Consider the following 11,793-nt stretch of genomic DNA (forward strand, 5'->3'; position numbering starts at 1 on the left):
AGTTAAGAAACAACAACTGTCTGTACAGTTGTCCTTTTGGAACAAAGCAATCTTAGTCTGTGGCGTAGAGTAGACCCCTATGCCTTATTTCTCAACTGGTCAATCCCTGAGGTAGATTATTCATTACATACTCCTTATATCTCAGTCTCATTACCTAACCCAAACTGAAATCATGAGGTTTTCAACAGCAACTCAATCTAGATACTTTAAGGAAGCAGCCATGTCCTTGAATTAAATTAATTTAATCTGAAAAAGAACAATACAATCTTGGAGTATTCCATCTGTCCAGTCTTAATTCATATACCATGGTACTCCTGTCTGCAATGACCAACAAAGAGAGGCTCTGCCTGGACGCCACGCCTCAGAGAGGAAGAGAAATGGAACAGAAAATAGGAAAATTGATTCAAATGACTGCATAAACAAGTAACTGTATAAAAGGACAATTCTACTAATACATGGAAAACCCAACTACCTCAGCAGCTTGCACCGGAAGTCCTGCAGCCGAGGTAAAGCCTTCTCCACGCTATAGGTTTGCTTCTCATCACTCCACAATCTCTCTGCTGCTGCACTTGCCCTTGGCCTGGGGAGGACACAACCAAGGAGATAGATAGGGTAACTTAAGTAACTCTGCAGTTGGGGTATGTTGAGTATTTGTAGTGATTTCAATCAGGGAGTTAGCTGTATTAATTATCTCTGCCAGGCTGAAGGCTGAGCACACACCAGTGTCAGTGTGTCTATCTATGTGTAAATGACTAATGTCGGAAACATGTCGGAAACATGATTGATGAAAACTTTTTGTGCCTGCAGCTAGCTAGGCCATGGAAGTACCTACCCTTAACAGATATGGTACGTTGAGTGATGCAGTGATAATGTTTCTCACTCAATCAGGGTGTTACTGTTAGCTGGATTAATAACAATTCCGTTATGGTACATTGAGTGATGCATGCGATTAAAAGAAATCTCACTCTCACTGAGTCTCACCAAAGCCGTGGAGAGAGGTTGGCGGCGTCAACATATTCTCCCCACATGCAAACTTCCCCCCCAATAACTAGCTTCTTCTGTTCCTCTGTTCCTGTGAAGGGAAAGCAATACCTGCAATTAGTAATGTGTTGTTAACACAATGGAGTTTCAAATGGCTTTGATACCTGGATTACAGATCCGTTAATGAAAGAGGATACAGGCTACAGTATAACAGTGTGGTTTGAGTATTATTGTACTGTATGCATGGTTTTCCAAGGCAGAGAGATTCACAGCATTTACATATATACCAAAGCACAGCAAATCATCACTCAGACAATAGTACCGTGGTCAAATCCATCCATTAAATATTTTAACGAGGCTCTCGCTCAATTTAGCAGTCTTTAGTTCATGGTTTTAAAACATGTATCTTGATTAGGTCTGGGTTTGCCTAGAGGGAAATTAGCATTACCAGTAGCTTACTAGACTACAATTTGTAACCTTTTACTTGTTCATTGTTATTATGGTCCGCCGTAGTCTGAAAACCCACCTCTTCAGACTCCACCATGGCCCGTAGCACTTGCCCTAGCCTAGCCCCTTAGATAGCACATTATGTAGACTTAGATAGTATTTTAAACAGACTTATAGCTTGTTACGTAGACAGCTCTAGAATTGCACTTTATGTAGTCATAGCACTTTATAGTACACATGTATAATATATTATATAGTATAGTATGTATAGTTTACATAGATACTCCACTGTTACGTTCTTAGTCTAGGCATGATTCATGATAACTACTTTTTATATATGTGATGTATGCCATGCTTTTGTTATTGCTTAATGTAAGTCGCTCTGGATTAAGAGCGTCTGCTAAATGCCTAAATTGTAAATTGTAAATTGTTATTACCAGGCCTTGCATCCACCAGAGAAGTTCTGTGGCAGCACAGTTTAGTCTCTAGTAGTTACGCCAGTCTTGGCCATATAGTGATGCGGTTGATATAATAGAGGCCACCAGCCGGACCATGTGGTCAATTTTGGTAATCCTGCTCAGCTCTGCCTTTGTACTCAGCATGGAGGCCTTTCCAGATGTGCAACATCCTTGACGATCTGACCAGGGTGACAAACAAGACATTGTCTGGCCCTTCTGTGTGGTCATTCATACTTGCTGCCATTGATCAGTGTGTCTGACTAGTGACTACTGGTATTGTTTTCTCTGCTTATATTCAGCCATTTGGTTTAAAACACAAGATAGTGTAGCCTCATGGTCATGGTACGGTATCATGATTGTGTTCATGATGCCAAGCATCCAATGCTTTAATGCCTGCGAAACCAAAGGCATTCAACTAGATTTCACAGCACTATAGGGTCAATTGAGTACCAGTTTGTCAGAAACATACACTTTCAAGTTTCACATCATCATTATGCACCATCAAGTCACAAGTGGTAAAGATACAGCAGTATTTCAAGTATAGAAGCTCAAATAGTTATCTGTCTACGTCTGTGTGTTGGTTAATTTTAATATTGTCAGTGGCCTTACCCTTACTTAATGTAAATGTTTATTTATGTGCCAGTAATTTAGCAATTTTGACATGGCTGTATTCCACTGGATGCTCTTCATTTTAGCACAGTAACCCTTTTAATTTATACACACATAATGATAATGTACTCTTTAAGTACATTATCCCCTAGATTAGGGGACAGTATGCAAATAGTTTACAGTCGTTTAGACTGTATTGCCCCCTGGTGGTATGAAACTACAAAAAGCATATATACACAGACATTTTGCCAGTCAATATTCAGGGGCAAATCACAAAAGAAACATCAATGGTAAACAACACAAAACCAAACAAAACATAGTACATAGCACACCACCACAACTGTCCACTCCACACAGATTGTACTCTGACCTTTAAAGGCGAGGGGCCACACAGTGTAATACCGGGCCCAGTTGTGTGTGGGACCAGGCTTGTCCAAATACCATGGAGAGGCCAGGATCACTCTATGCCCTGCTTTTGTCACCCTGCGCACCTCACAGAGGTAACACCCATCTTTCCAAACCGCCACCACTGATAGGCACCTGTGCTGCAACATAATCCTCTAGTTTGTCAGATATACATTTGTTGCGTGCGTGCATGTGTGGCATCTGAAGGTGATGTGAGTCACTGAGAGGGTCTACTGTGATATATTCAAGAAAAGATAGGGTTTGCCGTCTTATTTGCCAGACTCATAGACTCACTGATGTTTCCTCCCGCATATGCGGGGAGGAAACATCAGTGAACCTATGAGCTATGAGGCTGGCCGCGCCAGGCTAGTTTTTATGTGCAATGGTGTATTCATTTGTATTTAGGGTTTCTTCCTGGAGGCTGAACCCTTGACAGTCAAACGGGCCAATGAAATAAACAGTAATATAGTGACATCACACTATCAGCCCCTCCCCTAACCCCTCCCCCTTTATCATACAACTACAGCTGTGGGTGCGGCTTCAGTTCCCCATCACCACCCACCAGGCAAACCAGGCATACTTAATGAACTGGTGGGCGTGTCCATATAAAAGCATGATTTTAACAAATACTGTACACTTTTTGGAAAAAGTTCTTCCTCCTTATATGATGATCATGTTTTAGGGTGGGAAAAACATCGTGGCACTCCATCTTTAATGTATCACTTTTTACTGACATGTTTGCACTCTGAGATGCATTTGAATCTCTCAATCTCTTATTTGTACAACACAGCTAGGCTAGCTGATCATTTGCTAGTATGAACAGTACTTACCGGTTCATGGAAGTCAAACAAGTCTTGCCACACAATGGATGTCTTGTTGAGAGCTAAAGTTATGTTCACCATGCTGAAAATATAGATAATGACTTGGGTCTCATAAAAGTTTATAAAAGTCACCACCCTAACCTGGGCTGCTGCATGTTATTCTTACTTACTCTCATTGTATTACCTACATGCTATAGCGACTGACCAATATGTTAAATAGCTCTATAATCTGTTAGTACTCATTGCTATAGACTCTATAGAGTGTTTGTTCAGTAACATGAGTCTCCATGTCTCCCCAGCTCTTTATTAAACAGAACATTTATTTTCAGGTCGGGATAACAATATTGTATCCATTCAGGATAGAGAACTCAGGATACAGATTAAACAAGTGGAATTGGACGTGATGAAGGGATTTAAACAAAAGATATCACTTATCCTAACTTTATGAATGTAATTTAGAGAGGATGTTATTTACACAGATGCTAGATACATTTACCCGGTATCATATAGTTTCAATCTACAGATGTAATTATTTAGATTTGGAGTATATTGTTTATACTGATGCTAGGTTGGTGGTTTAACTGCAATTCTAGTTTCCTGAAGCACTATACACTCTTTGCATGCACTCTCTTTGCATGTACCATACGTATGGTACTCTCTTTGCATGTACCATACGTATGGTGCATGCAAAGAGAGTGCTCTGGATAAGTCTGCTAAATTGAACATTGTATTATGGTGCTTTTCCTATTTTGACTACTTACTTCTCCATGTAGTATGATTCCAGCTTTTTGTAATCACTTCCAAACCCCATCTTCTGCATGAAACCCTGGACATAGGGGTTGGATTTCCTATGGGGAGCAAATGATAGTGATCCAAAACATAAGGCCCTGGTCCTTAAGGTCGTTAAAAAAGGAACATCATGTACTGTAAGGTGGTTAAAAAAGAACATTATGTACTGTAAGGTCATTAAAAAAGAACATTGGCCTGGGCTGTGGCTCAGCAGTCCTAGCCTGGCTAATAAGCCAGACCGAATCAGACGTTGGCTGCAGCAGTCCAGGCACCTTGGCCGGTAGTCCAAGTCTGGCAGTGTGCCGCAGGTTCGACTCCCGATCCCGACGGCCTTTACTGCATGGCACCCCCCTATCTCTCTCCCCCATTTCCTGTCAGCCTATACTGTCTGTCCCTGAATGTGGGAAGTGAGGACGCTGGCGTCGACTGTTCGCCGCTTCACCTCCCAATGTATGAATGAATGAACCATTGTAAAGTGCTTTGAGCACTTGGAAAAGCGCTATAAAAATGCAATTCATTATTATTATTATATATATAAAAATAAAGGTGAAAGCCACAAAAAAACAGGGAAAAAAACCCATCATTGTACTGTCTGTACATTGCTGTTGAATTCTGTCCTACCAGCAGGTGAAGTTGACCTCGTCTCCTCCTAAGTGAATATAGGAGTCAGGGAACACAGAGGTCACTTCCTTAAAAAGGCGGGTCATGAACTTGTAACTAGAGTCCAAAGCTGGGTTGATGGGGCCAAATATCCCTGAGGGAATACCCCCTCTGAAGCAGGGGGTTAACAGGTCAGGCTGCCCTAGAATGAAAGGATGGGGGAGATTAAAAAAAACAGTTATTTCACCGACGACGAAGACCATGTGTAGATCGAAATGTTGTGAACTGTCTCTTATTTAGTTATAGTTCAAAGTTATATGAGAGCTTAGAAGTCGGTTTGCAAATATTGTTCTTCAAAGTTTAATTGTCATTTTTATACAGCATCCGTAACGATTATTTTTGATGTGCACCACCTGGACTGCATCAGACTTCTAAAATCACACCCGTGTGAAGGGACTCTTATCATCAGTCACTCTTATCATCATACATCATCTCATTCCAGCCAATTAGAATTTGCGTCCTCACCTTTGTCTTCAATGTTTGTGTTTACGCAATGTTTGTGTTTACACAAACACTCATAGCTGACCATTCATTGTCAGTGGCATTCGATGTTTGTGTTAGGACAATGTTTGTGTTTACAGTTACACAAACCCTCAAAGCTGGACATAGGAGCCCCTCAAATAAATAACTTTGTTAACTTGTCCTATATTAAAATTGGCTAAGTAATGGGAGGACCGGCTGACCGGTGGACCATGTCATCACTTATATGACTCAGCCATAACCATATAAGGAGTTCCCAATGCAGCTGGAGTGTGTTGTCTAACCTCAATGTGTCGTCATGGCATCAGATAAACAAAATCAGTCAGCTCAGCTCCACATTTAGACACAAAAAGGGGCATGCCCTTATATGGGAATGGGACAAAGACTGACAGATACAGAGATCTCCATATATGGGCTTATCGGTCAGATCATCAGCAACATAAGTGTGAGGGCCATGTAACGGCCCAAACCGCTACTTTTAATATATTTCTGGTGTACTCTTTTAATACCATGTCCATGCATGTGGTTTACAGTAATTTATAAGACAATGAGATATTGTTGGTGGCTATCAGTAATGACAGAAAGTACAAAATATACTGAGATAGGTAAGAATCTTCTGGACGACAGATAGGTGAACTCAGTCAGGATTGTACAGTATCTGTGGTAATTTACAGTGGTGTTGTAACTAAACCAGGAACACTGCTACAGCATATACCATATGCACTCAAAGGGAATTTCAGATGGAGGCGATCCAAAAACACAATGTTATTTATTAGCAAAGAAACATATTTCCTCATAGCAGATTGAAATATTACCTTTTCCCCATGACTGGGTGTGACCGGGTGAGTCAAACTCAGGGATCACTCGGATCCCTCTTAGCCTGGCATGTGAAATCACCCTTCTCACATCAGCCTGAGTGTAGACATGAGTCATCGGGTGGAAAGCCCCCTGAACCAGAGCCAACGGTCTTTGTTTAAGGGTGGAGGCGATCTCACAGTATTTTATGACAAACATAAGGTCATGATAAAAAATAAATAAAATACATCAGTCTTGCTTCATATATAGGGTAGGGGTAATGTGTTACACAATACTGATTCTCTCTCTGCTGTGGCGGTCCTCTCATCTTACCTTATCACTGAGGCCTGGAAAGGTGCGGCTCTGGTATGGGAAGGAAGGGTCATCAACTATGTGCCAGTGAAACACATTAAATTTGCTGTAGGCCATTGCATCCTGACAAGAAAAATTGTATAATTGAAATGATTTAGTATAAATGTACTGGGATCCAAAAGTTGGCGGATATGTAAAGGAGTAAAACCGTACATGGGATAAGGGAACTGACAGGAATAAAGTGGAAATATAGCAGTTATCAGAAAACTGAACTACTGAATTCCCAAGATGGGATGTTGACAAATGATCTGTACATGTGATGTAAGAATACATTGAGTGCACACTGCACATGAATTTCAATTAAATAGAGATATATTAAGCATGCCAAAAGACTTCTCCAAAAATAAGTTGACTTTTCATGGTGTTATAATTGAAAATGGCAAATTTCTCATCAAACATTTCTGGGAATTTACCAGAACATTTCTGACACTTTGCAACGCTTGAAGCACCTTGAATTTTACATGTGTGTTATTAAGTTATTATTACCAGGGTCTTTAGGATGGAGTTTAGTGGCAAGTAATGGCGGGAAGTGTCCAACAAAAGCCCTCTGAACTGGAAACGGGGAAAGTCCTCAATCTCAGTCTTGTTAACAAAAAACTAGAACAAGAAAAAAAAAAAGAAAAAAGAAAAGAGCAGGATAGAAATATACATTTGTCCAGTCCTTAGTTTTGGAGAGTTATAGGTTATATTGCCAGGATGGGTAAAGTGTGTCGCTGTCTGACAGAAACCAGCTAACTCCAGTTTTCAGGTTTTTGATTCCCCCCCCCCATACATTAGTGCTATTGCACACCCATCTGTGTGTGTTGGTTAAAACTCTTGAACCGAGAAGTATTAAAAAGCGCTTCGGCCAAAACCTAACTCCACTTAAGTTGATGTTTTTAAATTTCCTGAAAAATGAACATTTTGGAGTTAGGTGGTTTCTGCCCGACAGCAGAGATATACAAAGATCCTGAGTGTACATTTAACTCTGAAAGTGTATGTAACCATATGACTACACTCTCTGAGTTACACTGTTTTAAATGTGCTCTATAAATAAAGTGGATTGGATTGTATAAATGAACACTGAGGATTATACTGTGTACCAATACAATTTCTGCATTCAACAAAGTACTGGTATCAAGATGCCATTTGGTTTGTTCAGTTTGAAGACGCATTTATTACTGGTGATTACTTGAAAAATGATGGTCACTTGAATAAATACTTACTGCGCCAACGTAATCTTGATACACCAGCTGACTGAAAGTTTCCAAACCTGGAGTTAATTAAATGACATTGAGTTGGCAAAAGAAAACTACCAGCATTTCAATATCATGAAATGCTGATGAGCCCAAGAGGGCACAATTTCAACGTGGACAGACCTACTCTAATATCTGACCTGAAAGACCTGAAAGGCCGGTGATGTAGTGGATGTGTTGTGGGTTGATTATTTTGTGAATAGGATGGAGGGGGAGGGAGGGGGGGGGGTTGTGTGTGTGTGTGTTTGTGCGTGCGTGAGTGCGTGAGTGCGTGCGTGTGTGCGTGCGTGTGTGGTGCGTGCATGGTGTGTGCGTGCGTGCGTGCGTGCGTGTGTGTGTCTGTGCGTGTGTGTGTGTGTGTGTATGTTTTAAGTTCAATTTTGTATGCTTTGAAATGATTATGATTATTATGTTTTGCTTGATCTAAAAATCAATAAAAATGTAATGAGGAAAAAAAATGAAATGCTGATGAAATGATGGTTATATAGGGTTCTAATTGACATAAAGTGAATGCTTGGTCGCATTTCACTGATTAATTTGTTGGTTTTACACTTGATAGTTCAGCCCCAAAATAATTTTTTTCCCTTATCGATTACCCACCCCATGGAGCCTTGAATTCATGAAGACTTTTGTGTTTTTGTTATATATAAGCAAACAATTTGATGACCAGCAGTGTATCTTGTAGTCTCCTATACCGCTAATGGATACAAAGAAATCAGCATGAATTCAAGGCTTAAACTCTATATAAATGCTTAAAGTAATTTTTTTGGGTCAACTATCCCTTTAAAGTATCTCATGTGCATAACTCCTGCTAATGTGGACCCATAGGTCTAACCACAAGTAGGCCTACATACTGTACCTGCTAGTCTATGCTATATGTGTAGTAGGCCTACATACTGTACCTGCTAGTCTATGCTATATGTGTCATTATTTTTATTTGGGACTTTTATTGAAAACCAGGTACAGGCCTGCATATGCCTACTTTCTATAATGAACTGGTGGGTGTGGCCACATACAAACATCATTTTAACACTTTGACACTTTTTTTTGGAAAAATAAATCTTCCACTCCGTCTTTAAGTTGATTCTGATTTTGATTGTTCAGAAAGGTATGATAAAATACAAATCATAACTACCTCTCAGCGCACCCCAAACAGTCTCTGCATTCAGGAACGCTTTCCCTGCGGATACAATCAGTGTGTCTGGAAGACAAAAACAAGCACATTACGGCCTACTGCTGTGAGCCTACAATGTGTAGAAGAGCAACTTGTGCCACTTGAGGGACATGTCCTTCTTAAGACTTCTTTAGTTAGAATAGGTGGGTCACTCACTAGCCTACTTACATCTTTCTGAAGAGTTTTCATTTGGGTAGCCCTCACAGTCATCATGGTCCAAGCTAACCACCAATGAAAATGGTTTGGCATCATGTGATGACAGGCCATCATTTTCTACTGGTCACAAAAATGAACATTATAACACTGTAGTTAACTGCTACAGTATTCTTTATTTATTTTACTTTTAAAACAGTTTTCTAATGTTTTCAGAGCAGTCGCAGATGAATGACCACTGCTTTGAATGACACACAAAGTTGCTGCCTCTACAAAGCCCATTGATCTACTTTAAAAGCAAACAGAATGGACCTAACAAAACCACGTCTCTAAATTGTTGTACCAACAATTTAGTTAAAGGTAGTGTAAGTGATATTTTTAGGTGGATCATATTTTTGAGATTTTATGTCGAAAATGTGGCAGCCAAGTCTATGGACTTTTAATGTTTGTTTAGAGCAGTAAATTATAACGTAATACGTCATCTGGCTATACATCTTGTAATATTTTTTTTCCATACAAGAAAAAGTGGGAGCCCTCGATCACTTCACTGAACAAACACTAGAGTGTTTATTCGCTAACAGTAACAGGGGTGGTCTCCACTCTCCAGAAAATACATTTTCAGGTAATAATAATAATAATAATAATATCTGGGACTTATATAGCGCTTTTCATGACACTCAAAGACGCTTTACATGTGTTGGGGCCACAGGGGGGGAACAAGAAAAAGGACAACTTTATTAGAAAAAACAATTATAAGAATAAAACCAATAAAACAGTGCATATAACAAGTTTTAAAAACACATCAGGTAGGTATAGGTAGTCAATTTCATCCAATCAGGACTCAGGAGAGAGTGCCTATATCAGCTTCTATTTTATAGCGTTTGACTTTCTCGAGCTTTTAAAGCATTTTCAGTTTAGGTACTAATGAGGATACTGTGTATCAGGATAGCCTATCACAGTATAGAGCTATTTAAAACTTATTTTAACAACATAAAATCACTTTGTGTGCACCTTTAAGGGGGAAATCTTACATAGCCTATTTGAAATTTCATCCTGTCCGCTATTTGAGTGAATATTGAGTGAATTTGAGTTTCACTCACTTGAGATTTCCTTGAAGCCAACAGTATTTCACGTACCTGAAATGTAATCTGGAAAAATGAGAGAGAAGTATCTCTTGAATGCAGCATCCAGGACAGAACATATTTGCGTGGATGAGTTCCTTCCAAAGTTAAAATCCTTTGGATTCACTGAATATCGCTCCATTGAAATGGTTAAAGACTGAGGTAAAGGCCATACTCCTGTCACTGTGTGCAGACCTAACTGTGAGATAATTATAAACAAGAAGAAACTAACCTCTGGATTGGAATAAGGCCTCACACGGACATTCAACATTACATCTATTTTCCAAGGTCCTTGTTTGGTACTCAAAGCAACCACTCTGAAAGGGCATTCACGTGTGTTGTTGACTACTGAGTCAGGACAGGTGCTGCACAACAGTTATAGTCACATGACTAAAAAGCTCAGTATGTATGTATGTAGGGCAGGCCTGTGTGTGTGTGTGTGTGTGTGTGTGTGTGCGCATGTGCCTTTTATGTATGTTGCTGCATGTCTTTGAGAGAGCAAGTACAATGCCTATTCATTGTATTCTAGTAGGCTATACTGTATGTATGATAATAATAAGTAAAGTATAAACTGTACTATGTCATGCTAGATTAGTTGTCAACTTCCCCAACTCCAAAAGCTCTGATCCTATATGACTCAGCTGTAGGCTACTGTGTGTGTGTGTGTGTGTGTGTGTGTGTGTGTGTGTGTGTGTGTGTGTGTGTGTGGAAAACTCTATAAAGAAATGCAGGGTGAGAGGGAGAGAGAGGGAGGGAGAGTGTTGTTTGCTAATTCCCCCACACAGAACGCTGTGATTTCTCGACCGTTTCGGCAGCTCGCCGCGCGTTCTTGAAGTCTGGAAGTTCCGGGGACCCCCACACGGAGTTGCACCACTCAGTTCACACAGGTGTGATTTTTTTATTCAACTGTAACTCGGGGCACGCACCAGGCTTCCCGCAGTACCCATCCCGTGGAAAGCCTGGTTTTCATTCCGACTCCGAGGCGTGATCATTTCCCAGTGTGATCCGGTCTAGCCCGCTTTCCGTATCCGGTAATTTGTGCGCGTGCACGCACGCACGCGCGCACACACACACACACACACACACACACACACACACACACACGCACATCCGCTCGCCGTAGAAGCCAGTAGTGAGTGGGGGGACCGACCGGATCAACAACCTACAAAGTGAATCGACCCCAGCCCAGTCTAATATATAATTTGTGCGTTCACACGGGCAGATGTAAAAGATGCAGTTTACCATTCATTCTCAATGGAAACCAGCGACATGACGATGCAAAGACGCAATGAT

The 11,793-nt window shown here is 40.5% G+C and overlaps 1 protein-coding gene across 1 annotated transcript; it reads right to left on the reverse strand.

The window, feature by feature from the left end:
- Positions 1–296: 296 nt before the first annotated feature.
- hexa (hexosaminidase A (alpha polypeptide)) lies at positions 297–10,771 on the reverse strand (the record flags this gene model as incomplete). The annotated part of the gene is made up of 14 exons (XM_079502306.1): positions 297–360; positions 473–580; positions 982–1,066; positions 2,860–3,040; positions 3,731–3,803; positions 4,483–4,569; positions 5,132–5,312; positions 6,466–6,598; positions 6,779–6,880; positions 7,304–7,414; positions 8,023–8,069; positions 9,188–9,253; positions 9,395–9,499; positions 10,516–10,771. The coding sequence occupies 14 exons, from the start codon at positions 10,769–10,771 to the stop codon at positions 297–299; spliced, it is 1,599 nt and encodes a 532-aa protein (XP_079358432.1).
- Positions 10,772–11,793: the final 1,022 nt, after the last annotated feature.

The sequence above is a fragment of the Electrona antarctica genome (genome assembly GCF_951216825.1).
Source record: "Electrona antarctica genome assembly, chromosome: 5".
Lineage (NCBI taxonomy): Eukaryota > Metazoa > Chordata > Actinopteri > Myctophiformes > Myctophidae > Electrona > Electrona antarctica.